The sequence below is a fragment of the Micromys minutus genome (genome assembly GCF_963924665.1).
Source record: "Micromys minutus genome assembly, chromosome: 30".
In the NCBI taxonomy this organism is placed as follows: Eukaryota; Metazoa; Chordata; class Mammalia; order Rodentia; family Muridae; genus Micromys; species Micromys minutus.
The window spans coordinates 28,145,932-28,167,894 of record NC_137965.1 but is presented as its reverse complement, the minus strand read 5'-3'; the positions used below and the strand labels follow the sequence as shown (position 1 = coordinate 28,167,894).

Below are 21,963 nucleotides of genomic sequence, written 5' to 3'. Positions count from 1 at the left end.
GCTGGATTTTGTTTATTTATCCAGTCTGATAGCCTTTGTCTTTTTATTGGGGGGTTTAGTCCATTTATGTTAATAGATATCAAGGAATAGTGGTTGCTCTTTCCTGCTATTGTTGCTTTTGGAGGTTGAATTGTGCCTGTGTTTGTTTCTTCTTTTGGTTTTCTTGCTTAGAAGTTTTCTTGTTTTTATTATGATATGGTTCCCCTCATTCTATTAGGTTTTCCACCTATAATTCATTGTAGTGCTGGGTTGTGGTCATATATTGAGTGAATTTAGTTTTGCCTTGGAATATCTTTGTCTCGCCATCTATGGTGATTGATAGTTTTCCTGGGTATAGCAGCTTGGGCTGGAACTTGTGCTCTCTTAGGGTCTGCATGATGTCCGTCCAGGTTCTTCTAGCTTTCCTAGTCTCTGTTGAGAAATCGGGTGTGATTCTGATTGGTCTGCCTTTATATGTTACTTGATCTTTTTCCCTTACTTCTTTTAGTATTCTTTCTTTGCTTTGGGCACTTGGTGTTTTAACTATTATGTGTCGGGAGGAATTTCTTTTCTGGTCCAAACTATTTGGAGTTTTGTAGACTTCTTTTATTCTCATGGTCATCTCATTTTTAAGGGTAGGGAAGTTTTCTTCCAGGATTTTGTTGAAGATATTTACTGTACCTCTTAGTTGACATTCTTCTCCCTCTTCTATTCCTATTATCCTTAGGTTCAGTCTTCTATTGTGTCCTGGATCTCCTGCACATTGTGGGTTAGGTCCTTTTTGGTTTTTGCATCTTCTCTGACTGTTTTGTCTATGTTTTCAATGTTGTCTTCGGCCCCAAAGATTCTCTCTTCCATCTCTTGTAGTCTGTTGGAAATTCTTGCATCTGTGTCTCCTGATATCTTTTTTAGGATTTTTACCTTTAGGGTTTTCTCTTTTAGTGTTCTCTATATTGTGTCCATTTCCATTTTAAATTCCTTCTTCCATTCCTTCATCACTTTGGTTCTGTTTTCTACTAATTCTTTGAGTGTTTTCCTTGTTTCTTCTTTAAAAGCTTCTAATTCTTTTTGCCTTTCCTCCTGTTCTTGTTTAAGTATCTCTATCATCAACTTGAGGTAGGATTTCCTATCTGAGTCTTCTTTTTCTGGAGTGTTTGTCATTCCGCTGTTTGCTGTGATGGGAGAACTGGGTTCTAGTGTTGCCAGGTTGTCTTGGTTTCCCTGGGGTACATTCTTTCGCTTTCCTCTTTCCATCTTGTTGTCAGTGATTAGTTCTCACCTTTCCATTTTACTTGGCTTGTGTCCCTGGATCTCCACTTTTCCTGTTGGCGGATGTTCTGAGTGGATGTTGTGCATCCTGGAAGCTGGGAACAGAGGGCCCAATGCTGCTGCTGCTGGGTTCCTGGATCCCTGGATCAATCCGGGCGGGCGCACACTTTCAGTGTGCTCAGCTGAGCTCTCTCTGCCCCCTGGTTAGTCAGAATCCGTTTTTGATGGATTTTCATATATTAAACCATCTCTGCATCCCATGAATGATGCCTTCTGGATTACGGTTAGTGATCATTTTGATGGGTTCTTGGATTCGGTTTGCAAGAATTTTATCGAGTATTTTTCATCAATTTATAAGGGATATTGTTCTGAAGTTCTCTTTCCTTATAGTGTCTTTGTGTTGTTTAGAAATGATCATTTTTGTGGCTTTGAAAAATGAGTTTGGTGGTGTTCTATCTGATGATATTTTGTGGAATAGTTTGGACTGTGCTCTTATTAGGTCATTAATAAATCTGGTCCTAAGCTTATTTTGTTTTTAAGGTTTTTAATGACTGTTTCTATTTCTTTAGGTATTATGGGAGTTATGGGATTTTTTAGATGGTTTATATAGTCCTGATTAAACTTTGTTTTCTGGTATCTGTCTAGAAAGGTATCAATTTTCATTAGGTTTCCCAGGATTTTTCTTTTTTTGTATAGTCGTTTGTAGTAGGATCTGTGAATTATTGAATTTTCTGTTTCCGTTATTATGTCTCCTCTTTCATTTCTAATTTTGTTAATTTGGATATTCTCTCTGTGTCCTATAGTTAGTCTGGCTAAGGGTTTATCAATTTAGTTGATTTTCTCAAAAAACAAGCTTCTTGTATTTTTAATTCTTTGTATGATTCTTTTTGGTTTTACTTGGTTGATTTCTGCTTTGAGTTTGATTATTTTCTACTGTCTACTTTTCTTGGGTGCATTTGTTGCTTTTGTTCTAGAGCTTTCAGCTGTGCTTTAAAGATGCTAATGTATGCTCTCTCCAGTTTTATTTTTTGAGAGGCATTCAGAGCTATGTGAGTTCCTCTTATTACTGCTTTCACTGCATCCCATAGGTTTCGTTATGCTGTGCTTTCATTTTCGTTAAATTCTAAAATGTTCTTTTTTGTTCTTGATTTCATCTTTGTCCTTGTTATCATTTTGTAGAACACTGTTCAGCATATATATATATGGGTTGTTTGTCGTCTTTTTTGTTATTAAAGACCAGCCTTAGTCTGTGGTGTTCTGATAGGATACATGGAAGCATTTCAATCGTCTTATAGCTATTCAGGTTTGTTTTGTGACTGACTATACGGTCAATTTTGGAAAAGGTGCCGTGAGGTGCTGAGAAGAAGGTGTATCATTTTTTTGTTGTTTATGGTTGATATGTTTTGTAGATGATTGTTAATTCCAGTAGGTTTATAACCTCTGCTAGTTTCACTGTGTCTCTGTTTAGTTTCTGCTTCCAGGATCTGTCCATTTATAGAAGAGGGTGATAAAGACTTCAAATCTTATTGTGTGTCAAGCAATATAATTGTTGGGCTTTAGTAGGGTTTCTTTTAGTAGGGTACTCTTGTATTTAACATATATGCTAATTTTGCTATTTCTTCTGTTCAGTTTCTGCTTTCATGGTCTGTCCATTGATAAGAGTGGAGTGTTTATGTCTCCCAATATTATTGTGTGTGGTGCAATGTATGTTTTGAGCTTTAGTATGGTTTCGTTTATGAATGTAGGTGGTTTTGTATTTGGAGCATAGATGTTTAAGATTGAGAATTGCTCTTGATAGATTATTTATGTAATGAGTAAAAAGTGTCCTTCTATATCTCTTTTAATAACTTTTGGTTGAAAATCTATTTTATTTGAAATTATAATGGCTACCTCAGCTTGTTTCTTGGGGCCCTTTACTTGAAAGGTTTTGCTTAGTCTTTTATTCTGAGGTAATGTCTGTCTTTGTCTCTGAGATGAGCTCCTTGTATTCTGTTTACATATCCAATCTGACAGTCTATGTCTTTGTATTGGGGAACTGAGTTTATTGATGTTGAGCGATATTAAGGAATAGTGATTTCTGATTCCTATTATTTTTGTGGTTAGAGGTAGAATTATATTTTGTGTCCATATTTTTGTTGTTGTTTTCTTTTTCAGTTATTTTCTTGTTTTCCTAGTTTGTAGTTTGTTTTGTGTTGAGGTTTTCATCAATTTTCTTTGTAGTACTGAATTTTTGGTCAATTATTGTGTAAATTAGGTTTTATCCTGGAGTATCTTGGTATCTCCATCTACAGTAACTGAGAGTTTTACTGGATATAGTAACATAGGCTGGTATTCTTTTCTTTTAATGTCTGTATGATGTCTGTCCAGGATCTTCTAGCTTTCATAGTTGATGTTGAGAAGTCACATGTAATTCTGATAGTTTAGCCTTTATATTTTACATGTCCTTTTTCTCTAACTGTTTTTATTTTTTTTTTTTCTTTATTTTGAACAGTTGGTATTTTGACTCTTGCGTGTCAGGAAGATTTTTTTTTCTGGACCAATCTTTTTGCAGTTTGTAGTCTTACTGTATGTTCATGGTTACCTTATACTTAAGGGCAGGGAAGTTTTCTTCTATAATTTTGTTGAAGATATTTATTGTGCCTTTTACTTGATATTCTAGCCCTCTTCTGTGTCTACTATCCTTAGGTTTGGTGTTCACATTGTGTCCCGGATCTCCTTGACATTTTGGGTTAGAAGCTTTTTGGGCTTTCTATCATCTCTGATCATTTTTCTGTGTTTTCTATGTTGTCTTCAGCCCCTGAGAGCCTCTCTTCCATCACTTGTGGTTTGTTTCTGATGCTTGCATCTGTGACTCCTATTTTTTAGTTTTTTTTTCTTTAGGGTTGTCTGTTTTTGTGTTTTTCTTTATTATTTCTATTTCCGTATTCAATTCCATCATCTGTTTGTTTGCATTTTCCTGTACTTTTTTGAATGATTTCTTCTGGTTCTCTTGTAATTGTTTAAAAAATTTATTCAAATGCTTCTTGAAGATCTTCATCATTATCATGAAGTATGATTTCAATTTTAAGGTTTTTTTTTTTCCCAGAGTGTTTGGCAATCCATTACTTGCTGTGGTTGGATATCTTTGTTCTGATGTTGCCAGGTTGTCTTGGTTTTCATTGCTTTAGTTCTTTTGCTTTCCACTTGCCATCTTGTTATCTATGATCATAGGTAATATTGTTGTCACCGACTGGTGCCTTCCTCTTCTGTGGAACTGAGGGACCATGGGCTTAGGAAGAAAATTGCTAACCATAAAAGGAACCTACAAAGAAAGAGATCTTTAGACCAAATTTCTTCAGAAACATCAATGCAAAAATACTCAAAAAAAATTCTTGTAAACCAAATCCAAGAACATATCAAAATGATTATTTATCATGATCAGGTAGGCTTCATCCCAGGGATGCAGGGATAGTTTATTATATAGAAATTCATGACTGTCATCCAATATAAACAAACTCAAAGGAAAAAGAAAATCACATGATTATCTCATTAGATGCTGAGAAACCATTTGACAAAACTTACCATCTCTTCCTATTAAAAGTCTGTGAAAGATTAGAAATTCAAGGCCCATTCTAAAACATAGTAAAAGGAATTAAACTCAATGGTGTGAAACTTAAAGTAATCCCACAAAAATCAGGGACTAGACAAAGCTTCTCACTCTCCATTTAACTATTCAACCTAGTACTAGAAGTCCTGACCAGTACACATAGACAGCAAAAAAAAAAAAAAAAAAAAAAAAAAATGTCAAAGGGATACCTATTTGAAAAGTATAAGTCAAACTATTCATATATGCAGATAGTATAATAACATACTTTTAGGACCCAAAAAATTCCACCAGAGTACCCCTCCAGCTGACTAAAATTTCAGGAACATGGCTGGATATAAAATTATCCCAAACAAATCTGTAGCCTTCTTCTACTCAAAGTATAAACATGCTGAGAAAGAAGGTAGAGAAATGATATCCTTCACAGTAGTCCTCAATAATGCAAAATACCTTGGTGTGAACCCAAACAAGAGAAAGACCTTCAAATCTCTGAAGAAGTGCATTGAAGAATATTTCAGAAGATGAAAAGATCTTCCATGCTCATGGATTGAAAGGTTCAAAATAGTAAATATAGTCATCGTGCCTAAGACAATCTACAGATTCAATGAAATTCCCATCAAATTTCAACTTAATTATTCATAGAGTTAGAAAGCAATTTTTAAATTTAATTGAAATAACAAAAACTCAGGATAGCAAAAACCATTTTCAACAATAAAATAATTCCTGGAAATTCCTTACCTCAAGCTGTATTACAGAGGAATAGTTATAAAAACTGCATTGTTATTTAACAGTTACAGGCAGGTAGATCAATAGAACAGAATTGAAGATCCACAAATGAACTGGCACAACAATGGTCACTTGATCTTTCACAAAGAAGCTAAAAACATTCAATGGAAAAATGATGGCAATTTTTACAAATTGGACTTTTTCAATAGGCAGTCAGCACAAAGAGGAATGCAACCCTATCCATTCTTATATCCTTGTACAAAGCTCAAGTACATGTGCATCAATATCCTTCACATAAAATCAAGTAAAGTGAAGCTAATAGAACAGAAAGTGGGGCAGAGCTTAGAACACATAGGCAATGGGAAAATTTCCTGAACAGAATATCAATTAGTTATGATCTAAGATCAAGAAATATTTAATGGGACTTCATAAAATAGCAAAGCTTCTGTCAGTGAGAGGACACTATCAAACAGACAAAGTTCTTTACAAATCTTATATCTGTTAGAGGGCTAGTATTCAATATATAAAAAAAAAGTAAAAGAAGTAGACTCCAAAAAAATCAATCTCCTACATCATCACCATTGCATTCATTTACAATTGGGAAATTAGCCTTCGCAGTACCAAAAGCCAATGCTATACTTTGCTACATATGTGACTGGAACGATATGTCACTCCATATGTACTCATAGGTTGGTGTTATAGTCACTGTGAACTCTGTAGGATTTGGTTGGTTGACATGGTTCTTCTCATCGGGTTGCAAATTCTTTCAGTTTCTTCATCTCTTTTTTTAGCTCCTTCATTGGGGTTCTCATACCCAGTCTGATAAAAGAGTCATCATCTGTATCAGTTTGGCTCTGGTAGAGCCTCTGAGGAGGCAGTCATATTATGTTTCTAACAGTAAATACTTCTTTGCATCAGCAATAGTGTTTGGGTTTGGTGCTTATATATGGGCTGGATCCCCATTTGAGGCAGACTCTGGATGAGATTTTCATAGTTACCGCTCCTCTCTTTGTGCCTGTATTTCCTCCTGTGAGAATTGTGTTACCCCTTCTAATGACAATATTTGTTGTCTTTCTAATAGTAAGGAGAAGACCCTATTTTTAAAAAGCCATGTCTCTGTTTTCTTTTTATTTTACAAGTGAATGCACAAAATTAAGAACTACACATCTTGCTTCAATTTAGAAATTGCCTTTTCTTTATTGGACATGTTCAGTTTATTCTATTCTTTATGGTCCTGTGTATGAAGGTAAGAATAAATTTAATTAATTGAAAAAATTGTTGCTTTTCCTAGGATGATAACTTAACCAAATTTTAGAACATCATTAAATCACCTCTGCACTCAGAGTAAATAGATTTATTCCCATGCCCATGGACATCTCAATACATCCTCTTATTGACACCAACAATTGGTTAATAGTGTTTAAGCATATAAAGACATAGAAGAAAAGTATGAAGCTAAGAATGCCCCATTTACAGATTGAGGAGAAAAGAAATATTAAGAACTAGTATTGGTGTAATTCCTATGCATAAATACATATAGAGATGAAGGGAATATTTAATGCTAATATAATAAAGGGAGTGAAAATCTCTGGGGAAAATTTAAGCCATCTATGCTTATAATTTGTGAAAAGGAGTTGATGTCCAGCCTCAACTACAAATTGAGTTTTAGGATATTCAAATTTTGAAAATAAATAAAATCAAATTTTGTATGGTATCTTTCTGTATAACTAAAGACATCTTTTAAGGACAAGATTATTTCAGGGATGCCTATGCAAAGAGACTTAGAGGTCACTTTATTGCAAAGTCCAAAAGATTGCCAAGAAAACTCAATGATGTTAAGATGACAGATCTGTGGATGATCTGCCAAAAAGCACTGCTCATATGGAATCAAAAAAGCCTGAGAGGGAGAATTGTTTTGAAGTGAACAAAAATTCAAGGAATTGGAGATGTGATGAACATTTTGAAATCAGATATTGAGCTACAGAGTGTTAGATTGCTCAGCTTGTTTTTGATCTTCCTTAGGCCTACTATGTTCTTACTATGTTTTTTTTTTATAAATTATAAATGGTATTGGAAATCATCTGCTATTATCTATGTGATCTACTTTTTAATTTTTATTTTTCAAAAGACTACAATGGGAGGTTGCCTAAATTTGATAAGAGACTTCTGAACTTTGGATATCTAACAAGCCTGAGGCTGTTCTAGATTTTGGCATTTTAATTTGGAGTATATGCATTTTGCACTATTTAATGGCTACATCCCCATCAGATACAAGAATGGAATGTAGTTTTTTGTACAAAATTGTCTCCATAGACTAATTTGTTTAGAATTTTTTACCATACTTAGTGGCACTATTAGGATGCATGGCTTTGTTTGAGTAGGCATGGACTTGTTCAAGAAAGTATATTATTTTGGTGGTGGGGTTACATAAGTAGAACCAGTCTAACCAGTGTGTTCTCATTTGTACTTTTCCTGATACTGCATCAAAATGCTCAGATAAATTTTGAAGACCATCATGGCGCCTTCCACAAAATAATAGACTAAAACACAAAAATTGTTAGCTAACCTTATTTAATGTTCACCTTAATGGCAATAGCCATGCTCCTTGTATCTCTTCACAGCAATAAAATGCTTCCTAAGAAGAGCTTCTTCTTTAGATAGGGGTAGGACTTCATGCTGACATACATTTTCCTTGCTGGAGCGTTGATTTACTTGATCATTCAAATGTCATTTTATGTTATTATATTTTATGTAAGGTAATAAATATAACTTCCCTCTTCTCTTGAGAATTTATTGTTCCGTGAGTTATTTATAATCTATTGTTCTTAGTTCAACTCTATTGCATTTGTGTTAAACTTTTAAGCATAAGAAATAAGAAAAAGTATACAATTAAACCTTAACAACTGAAACTGAGGAAATTCAGGAAATCATCAAATCTTACTATAAAAGCATATACTCCACAAAGTTGGAAAATATGGAGGAAATGGATGAATTCCTACATAGATACAAGATCCTAAAGTTAAACTAGGACCATATAAACCATATAAATAATCCCATAACACCTAGATAAATAGAAGAATTCATCAAAAGCCTCCCAACCAAAAAAAGCCCAGGTCCAGACGGGTTCAGTGCACAATTCTATCAGACATTTATTGCGGACATAACACCAATACTCTCCAAACTGTTCCACAAGATAGAATTAGATGGAATGCAACCTAACTCATTTCTTGAGGCTACAATAACTATCATTCCTAAACCACACAAAGATCTAACAAGGAAAAAGAACTTCAGACCAATGCCACTGATGAACATTGATGCAAAAATACTCAACAAAATCCTTGCAAACTGAATCCAAGAAAAAATCAAAACAATTATTCACCATGGCCAAGTAGACTTCATCCCTGGGATACAGGAATGGTTTAATATAAAAAAATCCATCAATGTAATCCACCATATAAACAAACTCAAAGAACAAAATCACATGTTCATCTCACTAGATACTGACAAAGCATTTGAAAAAATTCAAAACCCCTTTATGTTAAAAGACTTGAAAAAAACAAGAATCCAAAGTTCATACCTAAACATAATAAAAGCAATATACAGCAAACCAACAGCCAACATCAAACTTAACGGTGGGAAACTTAAAGCAATCCCACTAATAGCAGGGACTCAACAAGGCTGCCCACTCTCCCCCTACCTATTCAACATAGTACTGGAAGTCCTGGCTGGAGCTATTAGACAACAAAAGAAAATCAAAGGGATACAAATCAGAAAGAAAGAAGTAAAAACATCACTCTATGGAGATGACATGATAGTGTAGTTAAGTGACCCGAAAAATTCCACCAAAGAACACCTAAAGCTGATAAACAAGTTCAGCAATGTGGTTGGATACAAAATTAACTCAAAAAAAATCAGTAGCCTTCCAATATGCAAAGGACAGACATGTGGAGAAAGAAATTAGGGAAAAGATACCCTTCACAATAGTCACAAAAACTTTGAAATACCTTGGTGTGACTCTAACTAAGCAAGTGAAGGACCTGTATGACAACAACTTCAAACCTCTAAAAAAGTAAATCTAGGAAGATCTCAGAAAATGGAAAGATCCCCCATGCTCATGGATTGTAAGTATCAACATTTTAAAAATGGCCATCCTAACAAAAGCAATCTACAGATTCAATGCAATCCCCATCAAAATTCCAACCCAGTTCTTCATTCAGTTGGAAAGATCAATGTGCAATTTTATCTGGAATAACAAAAGACCTAAAATAGAAAAATCCATTTTCATCAACAAGAAAACATCTGCTGGAATCACTATCCCTGACCTCAAGCTATATTACAAGGCAACTGTGCTGAAAATGCATGGTACTGGTACAGAAATAGGCAAATGAATCAATGGAATAGAGTAGAAGATTCAGAAATGAGCCCTCACGTATATGGTCACCTGATTTTTGACAAAGAAGCTGTAAACATTCAATGGAAAAAAAAAACAGCCTATTCAACAAATGGTTTTGGTCCAACTGTCACTCAGCATTCAGAAAAATGAAAATAGACCCTTTCTTATCTCCTTGTACAAAACTCAAGTGTAAGTGGATCAAAGATCTCCACATTAAACCAGATACACTGAAACTATTATATGAGAAAGTAGGGAAAACCTTAGAACACATAGTCACAGGAGCAAATTTTCTGAACAAAACACCAATGGCTCAAGCTCTAAGGTCAAAGATTAACAAATGGGACTTAATGAGATTGCAAACTTTCTGTAAGGCTAAGGACCTTGTCAAGAAAACAAAATGGCAGCCAACAGAATGGGAAAAGATCTTTACCAACTCCACATCAGATAGAGGCCTAACATCCAAGGTATATGAAGAACTCAGAAACCTAGACACCAGAGAATCAAACAACCCTATTAAAATGGGGTACAGAGCTAAACAAAATGTTCTCAATTGAGTAATATCGAATGGCTGAGAGATATCTAAGGAAATACTTGACATCCTTAGCCATCAGGGAAATGCAAATCAAAACAACACTGAGATTCCACCTCACACCAGTCAGATTGGCCAAGATCCAAAACTCAGATGACAGCCGATGCTGGCGAGGTTGTGGAGAAAGTGGAACACTTTTCCACTGTTGGTGGGGTTGTAAACTGATACAACCACTCTGGAAATCAGTCTTGCAATTTCTCAGAAAATTGGACATAGTACTACCTGAATATCCAGCTATTCCACTTCTGGGCATATATCGCAGAGACACTCCAATATACAACAAATATACATGCACCACAATGTTCATAGCAGCTCTATTTATAATAGCCAGAACCTGGAAAGAACCAAGATGTTCTTCAGTCGATGAATGGATACAAAAATTGTGGTACATTTCCCAACGTAGTACTACTCATCTATCAGAAACAATGACTTAACCAAATTCTCAAGAAAATAGTTGCATCTAGAGAATTTCATCCTGATTGAGATAACCCAGTCACAAAAGAACAGACATAATATGGAGTCACATAGTGGGATGCTAACCCCAGAGCCTCAGACTGTCCCAGAAACAACTCACAGACTGTGTGAAGTTCAAGAAAAAAACAAAACAAAACAAAAAGAAAAAAAAAAAAACATGCTCAATCCTTACACACCAAGAAAATGTCGACTAATTCCGGGTTACATCCTGTTTTACATTTACTTTTTGCTCATTGTAACTAGTAAGACCTTAATGCAGAGTATCAAACCTTAAAAAAAAAGAAAAAGAAAGTCAAGCAGTGACAAATATGTATTTGTATACACTTATGCAAAAATGTTTAATTTTTTTCTTTTTTCTATGTTTTTTAAAATAAGGTTTTTTTTTTTTTTTTTAAATCTTTAGTAAAGGCCTTTTTTTTCCCTCTGATCAACTCACTTTAACAGAGAGATGAAGTGATACTCTTTTGTGAGTGTGGATTTGAAACATTTCAGAACAAAATGTGTTTTCCAACAAAAGTTATTAAACAGATGAGCAGATTTTTCAGAGAGTAGAACACCCCAAATATGGGAATCTGAGTTTATAACTCCCGAAAAAGTATGAGTTCATACCAATAATCCACTGATCATATAAAGGATAGGAGAGGGTCACAAGTAAATTTCTATAAATTTGCTCTGTAGAAATCTAGGCATATTTGGTAAGAAAATAAATAATTCTAGCAAGTCTTTATCCCAGTAGTCTACCGAAAGGAACAGGTAGATATTTCTGAGTTCAAGAGTAGCCTGATATACACAACAAATAATAATCAAGTAATAAATCCTATGCTATTAAATAAACAATCAAACAGCTGAGCACTAAATGAAGAGAAATATAAATGTATAAATGCATAAATACATAAACAAATAAACTCTTCATAAATAAAGTATATTGCTAAGAATCAACCCAGTGTCTTAAATTCATAGTTCCTGAACGCCATACATATGTACATCCTAAGAGACACACATGCACACAGCCACATGCACAAACACCATAGATATACATAATGATTAAAATGAAAGTGAATGTGTTGTATTTTTTTTAAAATCATCTATTCAGTTACTAAAGCAGACTTTTCCTAGCTTATTCTCTGATACTGGCAAATCCATGCTGCCATACTAAACATTTATATCAGAAAAATAGCTACATTGCCCACATATAATATAAAATTAACTTCAAAATATTATTTAATTAACATGTTGTTTTTAAAATGTGTTTGGGTTGATAATAAAATAATGGGTTTTGATAATTGAAGCACAAAAGGTGAATATCTGGATTCTAATAGAACTTCTGTTGGTGTAAATGTTTTTTTATTTGTAAAAAGAGTGTGGAAAGAATCAAACATTAAAATATAAATAGTATGTGGTTTGAAAAAGTATAATTAATGAGTTGTAGTGGTAAAAGATCTTGCCTAATACTAATACATTTTCTAATCTAATTCATCTATTCATATTAAAGAAATTAAATTACACATTATATTGAATCAAAATTGAGCTATAAAATTTTCTGTACTAAAATGTGGATGTGAACGATATATATACTACCCTCTTTTGTGTTTTTATGTCATTAACCCAGATATAACTTTAAGAACTACCAGTATATTCTGGCTCTGCTATTTGCTATTGAGGAGATCAATGAGAACCCAAACCTTTTACCCAACATATCCCTTGGATTTGATTTCTACAATGTCAGATTCATTGAGAAACAAACACTTAGTAATGCTATTATTTGGCTCACTGCTCATGGGCAGAGAGATGATTTACCTAATTATAATTGTAAAAGGAGAAATTTAACTGCTGCACTCACAGGAACATCATGGATAACATCTGCTCAACTTGGGACATTCTTTCAACTCTTTAAATTTCCACAGGTGAGAAAATTTGGTTTGTGGGAACTGAAAGGAAATCCTCTTTTTTCATATTATAGTTGTCTTTTTTTTTTTTTTAGAAAGAAGCCTTTTATTGTTATATGAATATGGAAAGAACCCTAAGTTATGCATTTGAACAAGTGATTACCAGCTAATTTGGCCTACTGGGAGAAATGGTTTTCTTTCTTTTTTTTTTTTTTAAATGACTTTATTTTACAAAACAAAGATAAATGTAAAGATTTTAAACATTTTTTGCTTAAAATTATACATTTTTGTCAGTACTGTTTTTTCAGACATTAAAATAATTTTTACATAAAACCATGTGAATATATTTTTTAGTCAGTACTTGATGTTTTTCAAGGGCTTGACAGTATGCATTGAAAACCTACTAGTTGCAATAAGCGTAAAGTACATGCAAAACAAAACGCAACATGGAAATAGTCAAAGTCTTCTTGTTTTGTAAATATATGTATATTTTTTGTTTTCTTTATTTCTTGGACTTCATACAGTCTGTGAGTTGTTTCTGGGGGAGTGCAAGCCTCTGGGGTTAGCATCCCACTATCAGTGACTGCATATTATGTCTGTTCTTTTGTGACTGGGTTATCTCACTCAGGATGATCTTCTCTAGATGCAGCCATTTTCTTAAGAATTTGGTTAAGTCATTGTTTCTGGTGGCTGAGTAGTATTCCATTGTGTATATGTACCACAATTTTTGTATCCATTCGTCTTCTGAAGGACATCTGGGTTCCTTCCAGCTTCTGGCTATTATAAATAGAGCTGCTATGAACATTGTGGTGCATATATCTTTGTTGTGTATTAACGTGTCTCTGGGGTATATGCCCAGAAGTGGAATAGCTGGGTCTTCAGGTAGTACTATATCCAATTTTCTGAGGTATCGCCAGACAGATTTCCAGAGTGGTTGTATTAGCTTGCAACCCCACCAACAGTGGAGAAGTGTTCTTCTTTCACCGCAGCCTCGCCTTCAGAACTCCAAATAGGTTGGACCAGAAAAGAAATACCTCCCGACACATAATAGTAAAAACATCAAGTGTCCAAAGTAAAGAAAGAATACTAAAAGCAGTAAGGGAAAAAGGTCAGGTAACATATAAATGTAGACCAATCAGACTCACACCCGATTTCTCAACAGAGACTATGAAAGCTAGAAGAGCCTGGACCGACATCATGCACTCCTTAAGAATTTTCTAAGTGTGGGCCTTCAGGTTTCTTATCTAGCCTCATTTCTCTGCTTCCTGATCCTGGAGGAAATGTGGCCAACTGTCCCACACTCTTGCTGCTATGCCTTCCCCAGCATGAGGAGGTACCACCTACCAACTTAAAAAAAATCAACCCATTCATTCATATACTTGTCAAATGCTCGATCATAGTAGTCAAGAAATAACTAGTGCAGATTGTAGTCAATCTGGTTAAAAGATTATAATACTCTTCAGCTTGAAAATCACCCTCAGAGGGGCTGGAGAGATGCCTCAGATTAAGAGCACTGACTGCTCTTCAAGAGAATCCAGATTCAATTCCCAGCACACACAAGCCAGCTAACAAGTAACTGTAACTCCAGTTCTAGGGGATCTAACACACCCTCACCAGTCAGGAATGTAAGCAAAACACTAATGTATCTAAAATAAAAATAACACTTGGGGTATAGTTGTCTTTAAACTGAAAGAGTGAATATGCAATTATCCAAACATCACAGCAATGCCATGATAAATGGAGTTCCATTCAGATTTTTCTTTCTTGTAAGAGGAAGGATGGTGTAGTAAATAAAACCATGTAAGTCCTTGAAACTTATAGGCTTAACAGAGATTTTTGTAGAATGTAGTGAATTGAATGTTCCCTTAAAATATTCTCCTGTTAAAATCTATTGCTTTAGCAATGTAATTTTGTCTGATGTTAATATTCTTCTTTTTACAATTTGCCTCAGATTACTTTTGGACCTTATGATCCCCTGCTGAGTGACCGTGGTCAGTATTCTTCTCTATACCAGATGGCCCCCAAAGACACATCTCTTTCACTTGCCATGGTTTCTTTGATGGTTCATTTTAGGTGGACATGGGTTGGTCTCATTCTCCCTGATGACCACAAAGGAATTAAAATTCTATCAGATTTTAGACAGGAGATGGAGAAAAATGGTATTTGCATAGCTTTTATTAAAATGATCCCAGCTGCGTGGACTTTATATTTTACCAACTTTTGGGAAAATGTGGATGACACAAATGTAATAATTATTTATGGTGACATTGATTCTCTAGAAGGTGTCATGAGAAATATTGGGCAAAGGCGATTGACATGGAATGTCTGGGTCATGAACACTGATCACCATGTTACAGATATGGCTGATTATTTCCTCTTAGACTCATTCCATGGAAGCCTAATTTTTAAGCACAATTATAGAGAGAATGTTGAGTTTACCAAATTCATTCAAACAGTAAATCCCAATAAATACCCAGAAGACATTTATCTTCCTAAGATGTGGAATTTTTTCTTCAAGTGCTCCTTTTCTGATCTCAATTGTCAAGTTTTGGAAAACTGTCAAACCAATGCCTCTTTGGATGTATTACCTAGTTATATATTTGATGTGTCCATGAGTGAAGAGAGCATTAGCATTTACAATGCTGTGTATGCTGTGGCTCACAGCTTCCATGAGATGAGAGTTCAGCAACTTCAAATGCAGAATTATGAAAGTGGTGAAGGACTGGTGTTCTTTCCAAGGCAGGTAATAAGCATTTTACTGTATTTATTGTCAGTACTATGACATATGAGAATATAATAAATTAGGTATTGTAAAAATCAGCTTATCTTGTTCACAATCATGAAATTTTTGTGTTTGTAAACTTACTTTGAGTCATGGTATTTTCACATGTATGATGTAAAATTGTGTGCAGGATACCAGTTTCACATATGGTTAGTCAACCTCAAGATTATATCTTCAATATGTTTTGGAAAATTCTTCTCATTTAATGGTAGGAATTTAAAAAATCAATTCTTCATATATTTGTTACAAGAGAAGATAGCACAGGGACATTTAATAAAACAATGATGGTTGGTTTATATAAAAATGGTGCCTTTCAATGAATTTCTAGACATCAGAATCTCATCCTCCTTTGAGTCTCTGAGCCTCTAAAAATATCCTGGAATGAGTGGATCTAGCTAGGTTTCAAAAAAAGTTAATCTTTTTATAGATCAGTAGTCATTGATTGCTGGCTTAGCCTTGGTTCTTAGTTTTCATTTAATGAAAAATGATAATTAAGTGGCAGAATGATATTCTGAATGCTCAGGTTTTCACTTATTATAACGGGATTTTTCACTCATGTTGATGTTCACGTCAGAAATTAAGAATGATAAGACACATTTCTAAACTCACATATTGTTCTGTCCCTTGGGTACAGTTTAATAAAAATATTTTCCTGTTTTCAGCTTAACACTTTCCTGAAGGACATTGAGGTGAGAGACAACAAGAATTTAGATTGGAAACAGACAGTAGATGCAGAATATGATATTATTAACCTTTGGAATTTACCAAAGGGTCTTGGACTAAAAGTAAAAATAGGATCTTTTTCTGCAAAGGCTCCACAGGATCAACAGTTGTCTTTGTCTGAAAAGATGATTCAATGGCCAGAAACATTTTCAGAGGTAGGTTATGAATTATTAAATGCTTTGATCTAGTATAATGAACCCAATTATTTTTTTGTAATAATGCTGCTTGACTCACGTTTCATTACAGTTCTAGTAACAGTACAAAATACCATGAAGTGATAATAGTATCATTACTATTCAGTTTCCTTGATTCAGGTCAATGAAAGTATATAGTGTTCAATAAGTCCCCAAGTATTAACTTATATGTGGCTTATATTTCCCAATATGTCTCTAATTCAAAATCAAACACTGTGGTACATGTATCTTTGTTCTATATTGGAGTGTCTGTGGGGTATATGCCAAGAAGTGGAATAGCTGGATCTTCAGGTAGTACTATGTCCAATTTTCTGAGGAATCGCCAGACTGATTTCCAGAGGCTGTTCTATTTATAATAGCCAGAAGCTGGAAAGAAACAAGATGCCCTTCAGTAGATGAATGGATACAAAAATTGTGGTACATTTACACAATGGAGTACTACTCAGCTATCAGAAACAATGTCTTAACCAAATTCTTAAGAAAATGGTTGCATCTAGAGACTATCATCCTGAGTGAGATAACCCAGTCACAAAAGAACAGACATAATATGCAGTCACTGATAGTGGGATGCTAACCCCAGAGGCTCGGACTTCCCCAGAAACAACCTACAGACTATGTGAAGTTCAAGAAAAATGAAAACAAAACAAAAAAACTAGAAAACAAAAAAATAACCATTATGCTCAATCCTTACACACCAAGAAAATGTAATTCCGTGTTACATCCTGTTTTACATGTACTTTTTGCTCATTGTAACTAGTAAGACCTTAATGCAGAGTATCAAACCTTAAAAAAAAAGCCAAGCACTTACAAAAATGTATTTGTATACATTTATTCAAAAATGTTCAAATTTTTTTCTTTTATCTTTGTCTTTTAAAATAAAGTTAAAAAATAATAAAAAAATCGATGTGTAAAAAAAAATCAAACAGGTTAACAGAGGAATTTTACATCTCCAAATGACTAATGTATGACTGCACTAGAGTGGAATCAGTCATTTGTGAATAATATCATAAAACAATATTGAAATTTATTTTTTATTTTATGTTCAAATACTATGACAAAAATCGAGTTTTGGAAGAAAGATTATATTTTGGTCTATGCTTCCTGAAGTGCCAGAGTCTACCAAAGACAGAGGCATGGCAAGTGGTTATACTAGAGACAGCATAGGAAACAGAAAGAAAATGTTTCTGTATATACATACTAACCATAAATAATATTAGAAACTTGGAATTGAGGAAAAATTATAATGTTTCATTTCTCTACCACAGTTTAGTAATTCTATCAGCAAGTCTGAGACCTAAAAATTCAATAGCATCCCATAATATGTCACAATAAAGCAAAAAAATAGACTACATTAAACATTTTAGTTCAAAATACCACATAATAACTTTATTAGCATGAATAACTGTCGTTCGATTCTTAATATGTCCTATCTCATCCAATGTTTAATAAAAACTTCAAATAACAGTTTGATGTTATAGGGTATCATATTTGAAAATTCATGATTTTTAAATTTAAGGGTGTATTTATTTGCTTCCATGACAATTATAAGTCCTCTTGAACTGACTGTCAAGATTCACAATAATGGTGGAAGTTAAGATGTTCAACCCAAATATCAGAAAGTAAAGTGTTCAACTGTATGGACCGAGTGGCCTTCTCTATCATGTTCCTGATCACCAATACTTCACAAATTTGTTCTTAACTGACTAAAATTCCAAAATTGTGAGTCTATGATAATTCACACACCAAAATTAAAACACATTTGCCCTTTCATGGCATTTCCTTTAATTTTTAATATTTATTTTTTAATGTTTATTGATTATTTTATTTACATTTAAATGTTATTCCCCTTCCTGATTTATTCTCTGCAACCTCCCTGTGACATGTCCCTCCCCCTGCATGCATGAAAGTGTGCTCCTAGACCCTGCCTCTCAGGAGACAGATATATCAGGCTCCTGTCAGCAAGCACATCCTGGCAACAGCAATAGTGCCTGCATTTGCTTGCTTCAGTATGGGATGGGTTGCCCTTTCCTTCAGTGTCTGCTCCATTTTCCATTCCTATATTTCCCATAGACAGGAGCAATTCTAGCTTGATACATTTGAAATGGGTGGGTGACCCTATCCTTAATCTGGGAACCCTGCCTAAACTCTGAATAAGGTCTCTTCAAAAAGTATTTTTGATATTGCACATTATATCTTTACAAATGGATTTGAGGTGTTTATTTAAAGTAAATATCAACCTAAATTATTTTACAATATATTGCATTCTTTTAATTTGATATTTCAGAACTGTAATGATGACAATCTGATGGTCGATAGACCTAGATCTTTGAGTTATTAATCTTTTTTTCTTACAACTTTACTTTTAAAAAGAGGGATACATATACAGGTTTTTAAAAAGTCATTTTGGCTTAACACTGTAAGATTAAAATTTTGCCAGTACTTAATTCTTTTAGACATTTGATAGCATGCATTGAAAACCCAATAGTTATTATAAGCATAAAGTACATGTAGAACAGAACAGAACATGGAAAGAGATTTCTTGGTGAGTATAGGTTAAGCATAATGATCTTTGAATACCAAAATTTGCCCCAAGGCTATAATCTTAGCTCTTGTGTTATTAATAATTTAAGGTCCAGGTGTACCACACTCTGAGAGGATGCTTTACATTTATTTTTTTCCTAAGAAGGACTGAAGCTTTTATTTTCTGACCTGTGTTTGTTTTGAGTTTCATATAGCCTATGAGTTGTTTCTGGGGTTTTCAGAACTTTCTGGGGTTACTATCCATTTATCAGTGACTGTATATTATGTCCGTTCTTTTGTGACTGGTTTACATCGCTCAGGATGATATTGTCTAGATAGATTGAAAATCTTAGGAATTTTATAGGTCATTGTTTTTGATAGCTGAGTAGTACTACATTGTGTAAATATACCACAATTTTTGTATCCATTCATCTACAGAAGGACATCTGGGTTCTTTCCAGCTTCTTGTTGTTATAAATAGGGCTGCTATGAACATTGTGGTGCATTTGTCTTTGTTGTATGTTGGAGCTTCTCTGGGGTATATGCCCAGAAGTGAAATAACTGGGTGTTCACGTAGGACAATGTCCAATTTTCTGAGGAACTGCCAGACTGATTTTCAGAGTGGTTGTATCTGTTTACAACCCCAGCAATAGTGGAGTAGTGTTCCTCTTTCTCCACACCCTCTCCAGCATCTGCTTACATCTAAGTTTTTGATCTTAGCCATTCTGACTGGTTTGAAGTGGAATGTAAGGGTTGTTTTGATTTACGTTTCCCTGATGACTAAGGATGTCAAGCATTTCTTAGGTGCTTCCCCACCATTCCATATTCCTCAACTGAGAATTTTTTGTTTAGCTCTGTACCTCATTTTTTAATAGGATTGTTTTATTCTCTGGTGTCTAACTTCTTGAGATCTTGTATACATTGGATATTAGGCCTCAATCAGATGTGGAGTTGATAATGTTATTTTCCCAATCTGTTAGCTGCCATTTTATTTTCTTGATAGTGTCCTTAGCCTTACAGAAACGTTGCAATCTCATTAAGTCCCATTTGTTGATCTTTGACTTTAGAGCACAAGCCATTGGTGTTTTGTGCAGAAAATTTTCTCCTGTGTGTATGTTTTCTAAGGTTTTCCCTAATTTCTCTTCTAATAGTTTCAGTGTACCTGGTTTAATGTGGAGATCTTTGATCTACTTGCACTTGAGCTTTTTACAACGAGATAAGAAAGGGTCTATTTTCATTCTTCTGCATGCTGAGTGATAAATTGAAGCAAAACCATTTGTTGAAAAGGCAGTCTTTTTTTCCATTGAATGCTTACAACTCCTATGACTGTATGTGTGAAGGTTCATTTCTGGATCTTCTATTCTATTCCATTGATACACGTGCCTAACCCTGTACCAGTACCATGTGGGTTTAACACAATTGCCTTGTAACATAGCTTAAAGTCAATAATGGTGATGCCCACAGATATTTTTGTTGTTGTTGTGGATAGATTTTGCTATTCTAGGTTTTTTGTCATTCCAGATGAAATTTCATATTGCTCTTTCCAACACTATGAAGAATTGTGTTGGAATTCTGATGAGGATTTCATTGAATCTGTGGATTTCTTTTGGTAAGATGACCATTTTTATAATGTTGATACTTCCAATCCATCAGTATGAGAGATCTTTCCATCTTTGGAGATCTTCCTCAATTTCCTTCTTTAGAGGTTTCAAGTTCTTGTCATATAGGTTTTTTACTTGCTCAGTTATAATCACACCAATGTATATCATATTGTTTATGACTATTGTGAGGGGTGTTTTTTCCCTAATTTCATTCTCTGCATGTTTGTCCTTTGAGTAGAGGAAGGCTACTGATTTATTTGTGTTAATTTTATATCCAGCCACTTTACTGAACTTGTTTATCAGCTATAGAAGTTCTCTGGTGGAATTTTTGGATTCACTTACAAATACTATCATGTCATCAGCAAATTATGATATTATTAATTCTTCCTTTCCGTTTTGTTTCCCTTGGATTTCCTTTTATATCTAATTACTCCAGCCAGGTCTTCCAGTACTAAGTTGAATAGGTAGGGGGAGAGTGGACAGCCTTGTCTAGACCCTGAATTTAATGGGATTGTTTAAGTTTCTCACTGTTAAGTTTGGTGTTGGCTGTTGGTTTATTGTATATTGATTTCATTATTTTCAGTTTGGGTCTTGGATTCCTGTTCTTTCCAAGAAATTTAACAAGAAAGGTTGCTGAATTTTGTCAAATGCTTTCTCAGCATCTAGTGAGATGACTTTGTGTTTTTTTTTCCTTTGAGTTTGTTTATATGGTGGATTATGTTGGTGGATTTTCATATATTAAATTATCCCTGCATCCCAGTGATGAAGCCTAATTGATCATGTTGAATGATTGTTATCATGTGTTCTTGAATTCGGTTTCCAAAGTTTTTGGTGAGTACTTTTGCATCAATGTTCAGTAGAGTTATTGGTCTGAAGTTCTATTTTCTTGTTGGGTCTCTTTGTGGTTTAGGAACAAGAGTTACTGTGGCCTTAAAATATGAGCTAAGTAGTGTTCTATCTGACTCTATTTTTGAAATATTTTGCAGAGTATTGGTATTATGTCATCAATAAATTTCTGATAGAATTCTGTACTGAACCCATCTGGACCTTGGATTTTTTGGTGGGGAGGAACTTGATGACTTCTATTTCTGTATGTTTTATGAGATTATTTAGATAGTTTACCTGGTACTGGTTTATCTTTAGTATCTGCTAACTGTCTAGGATTTCATTCCTTTCCTCCAGATTTTCCTCTTTGTTCAGTATAGGTTTTTTAATAGGATCCAATGATTTCTTGAATTTCCTCA

At 34.3% G+C, this 21,963-nt stretch overlaps 1 protein-coding gene across 1 annotated transcript in view; it reads left to right on the top strand.

Moving 5' to 3' along the window:
• Nucleotides 1-21,963, top strand: part of LOC308439937 (vomeronasal type-2 receptor 116-like) — a gene marked incomplete at both ends in the record, with an annotated part of 40,940 nt that overhangs the window by 8,229 nt on the left and 10,748 nt on the right. Inside the window, 3 exons of the mRNA XM_080941883.1 lie at nt 12,623-12,917; nt 14,851-15,642; nt 16,344-16,559. Coding sequence (XP_080798009.1) covers nt 12,623-12,917; nt 14,851-15,642; nt 16,344-16,559 — 1,303 coding nt within the window. The remainder of the gene's footprint in view (nt 1-12,622; nt 12,918-14,850; nt 15,643-16,343; nt 16,560-21,963) is intronic.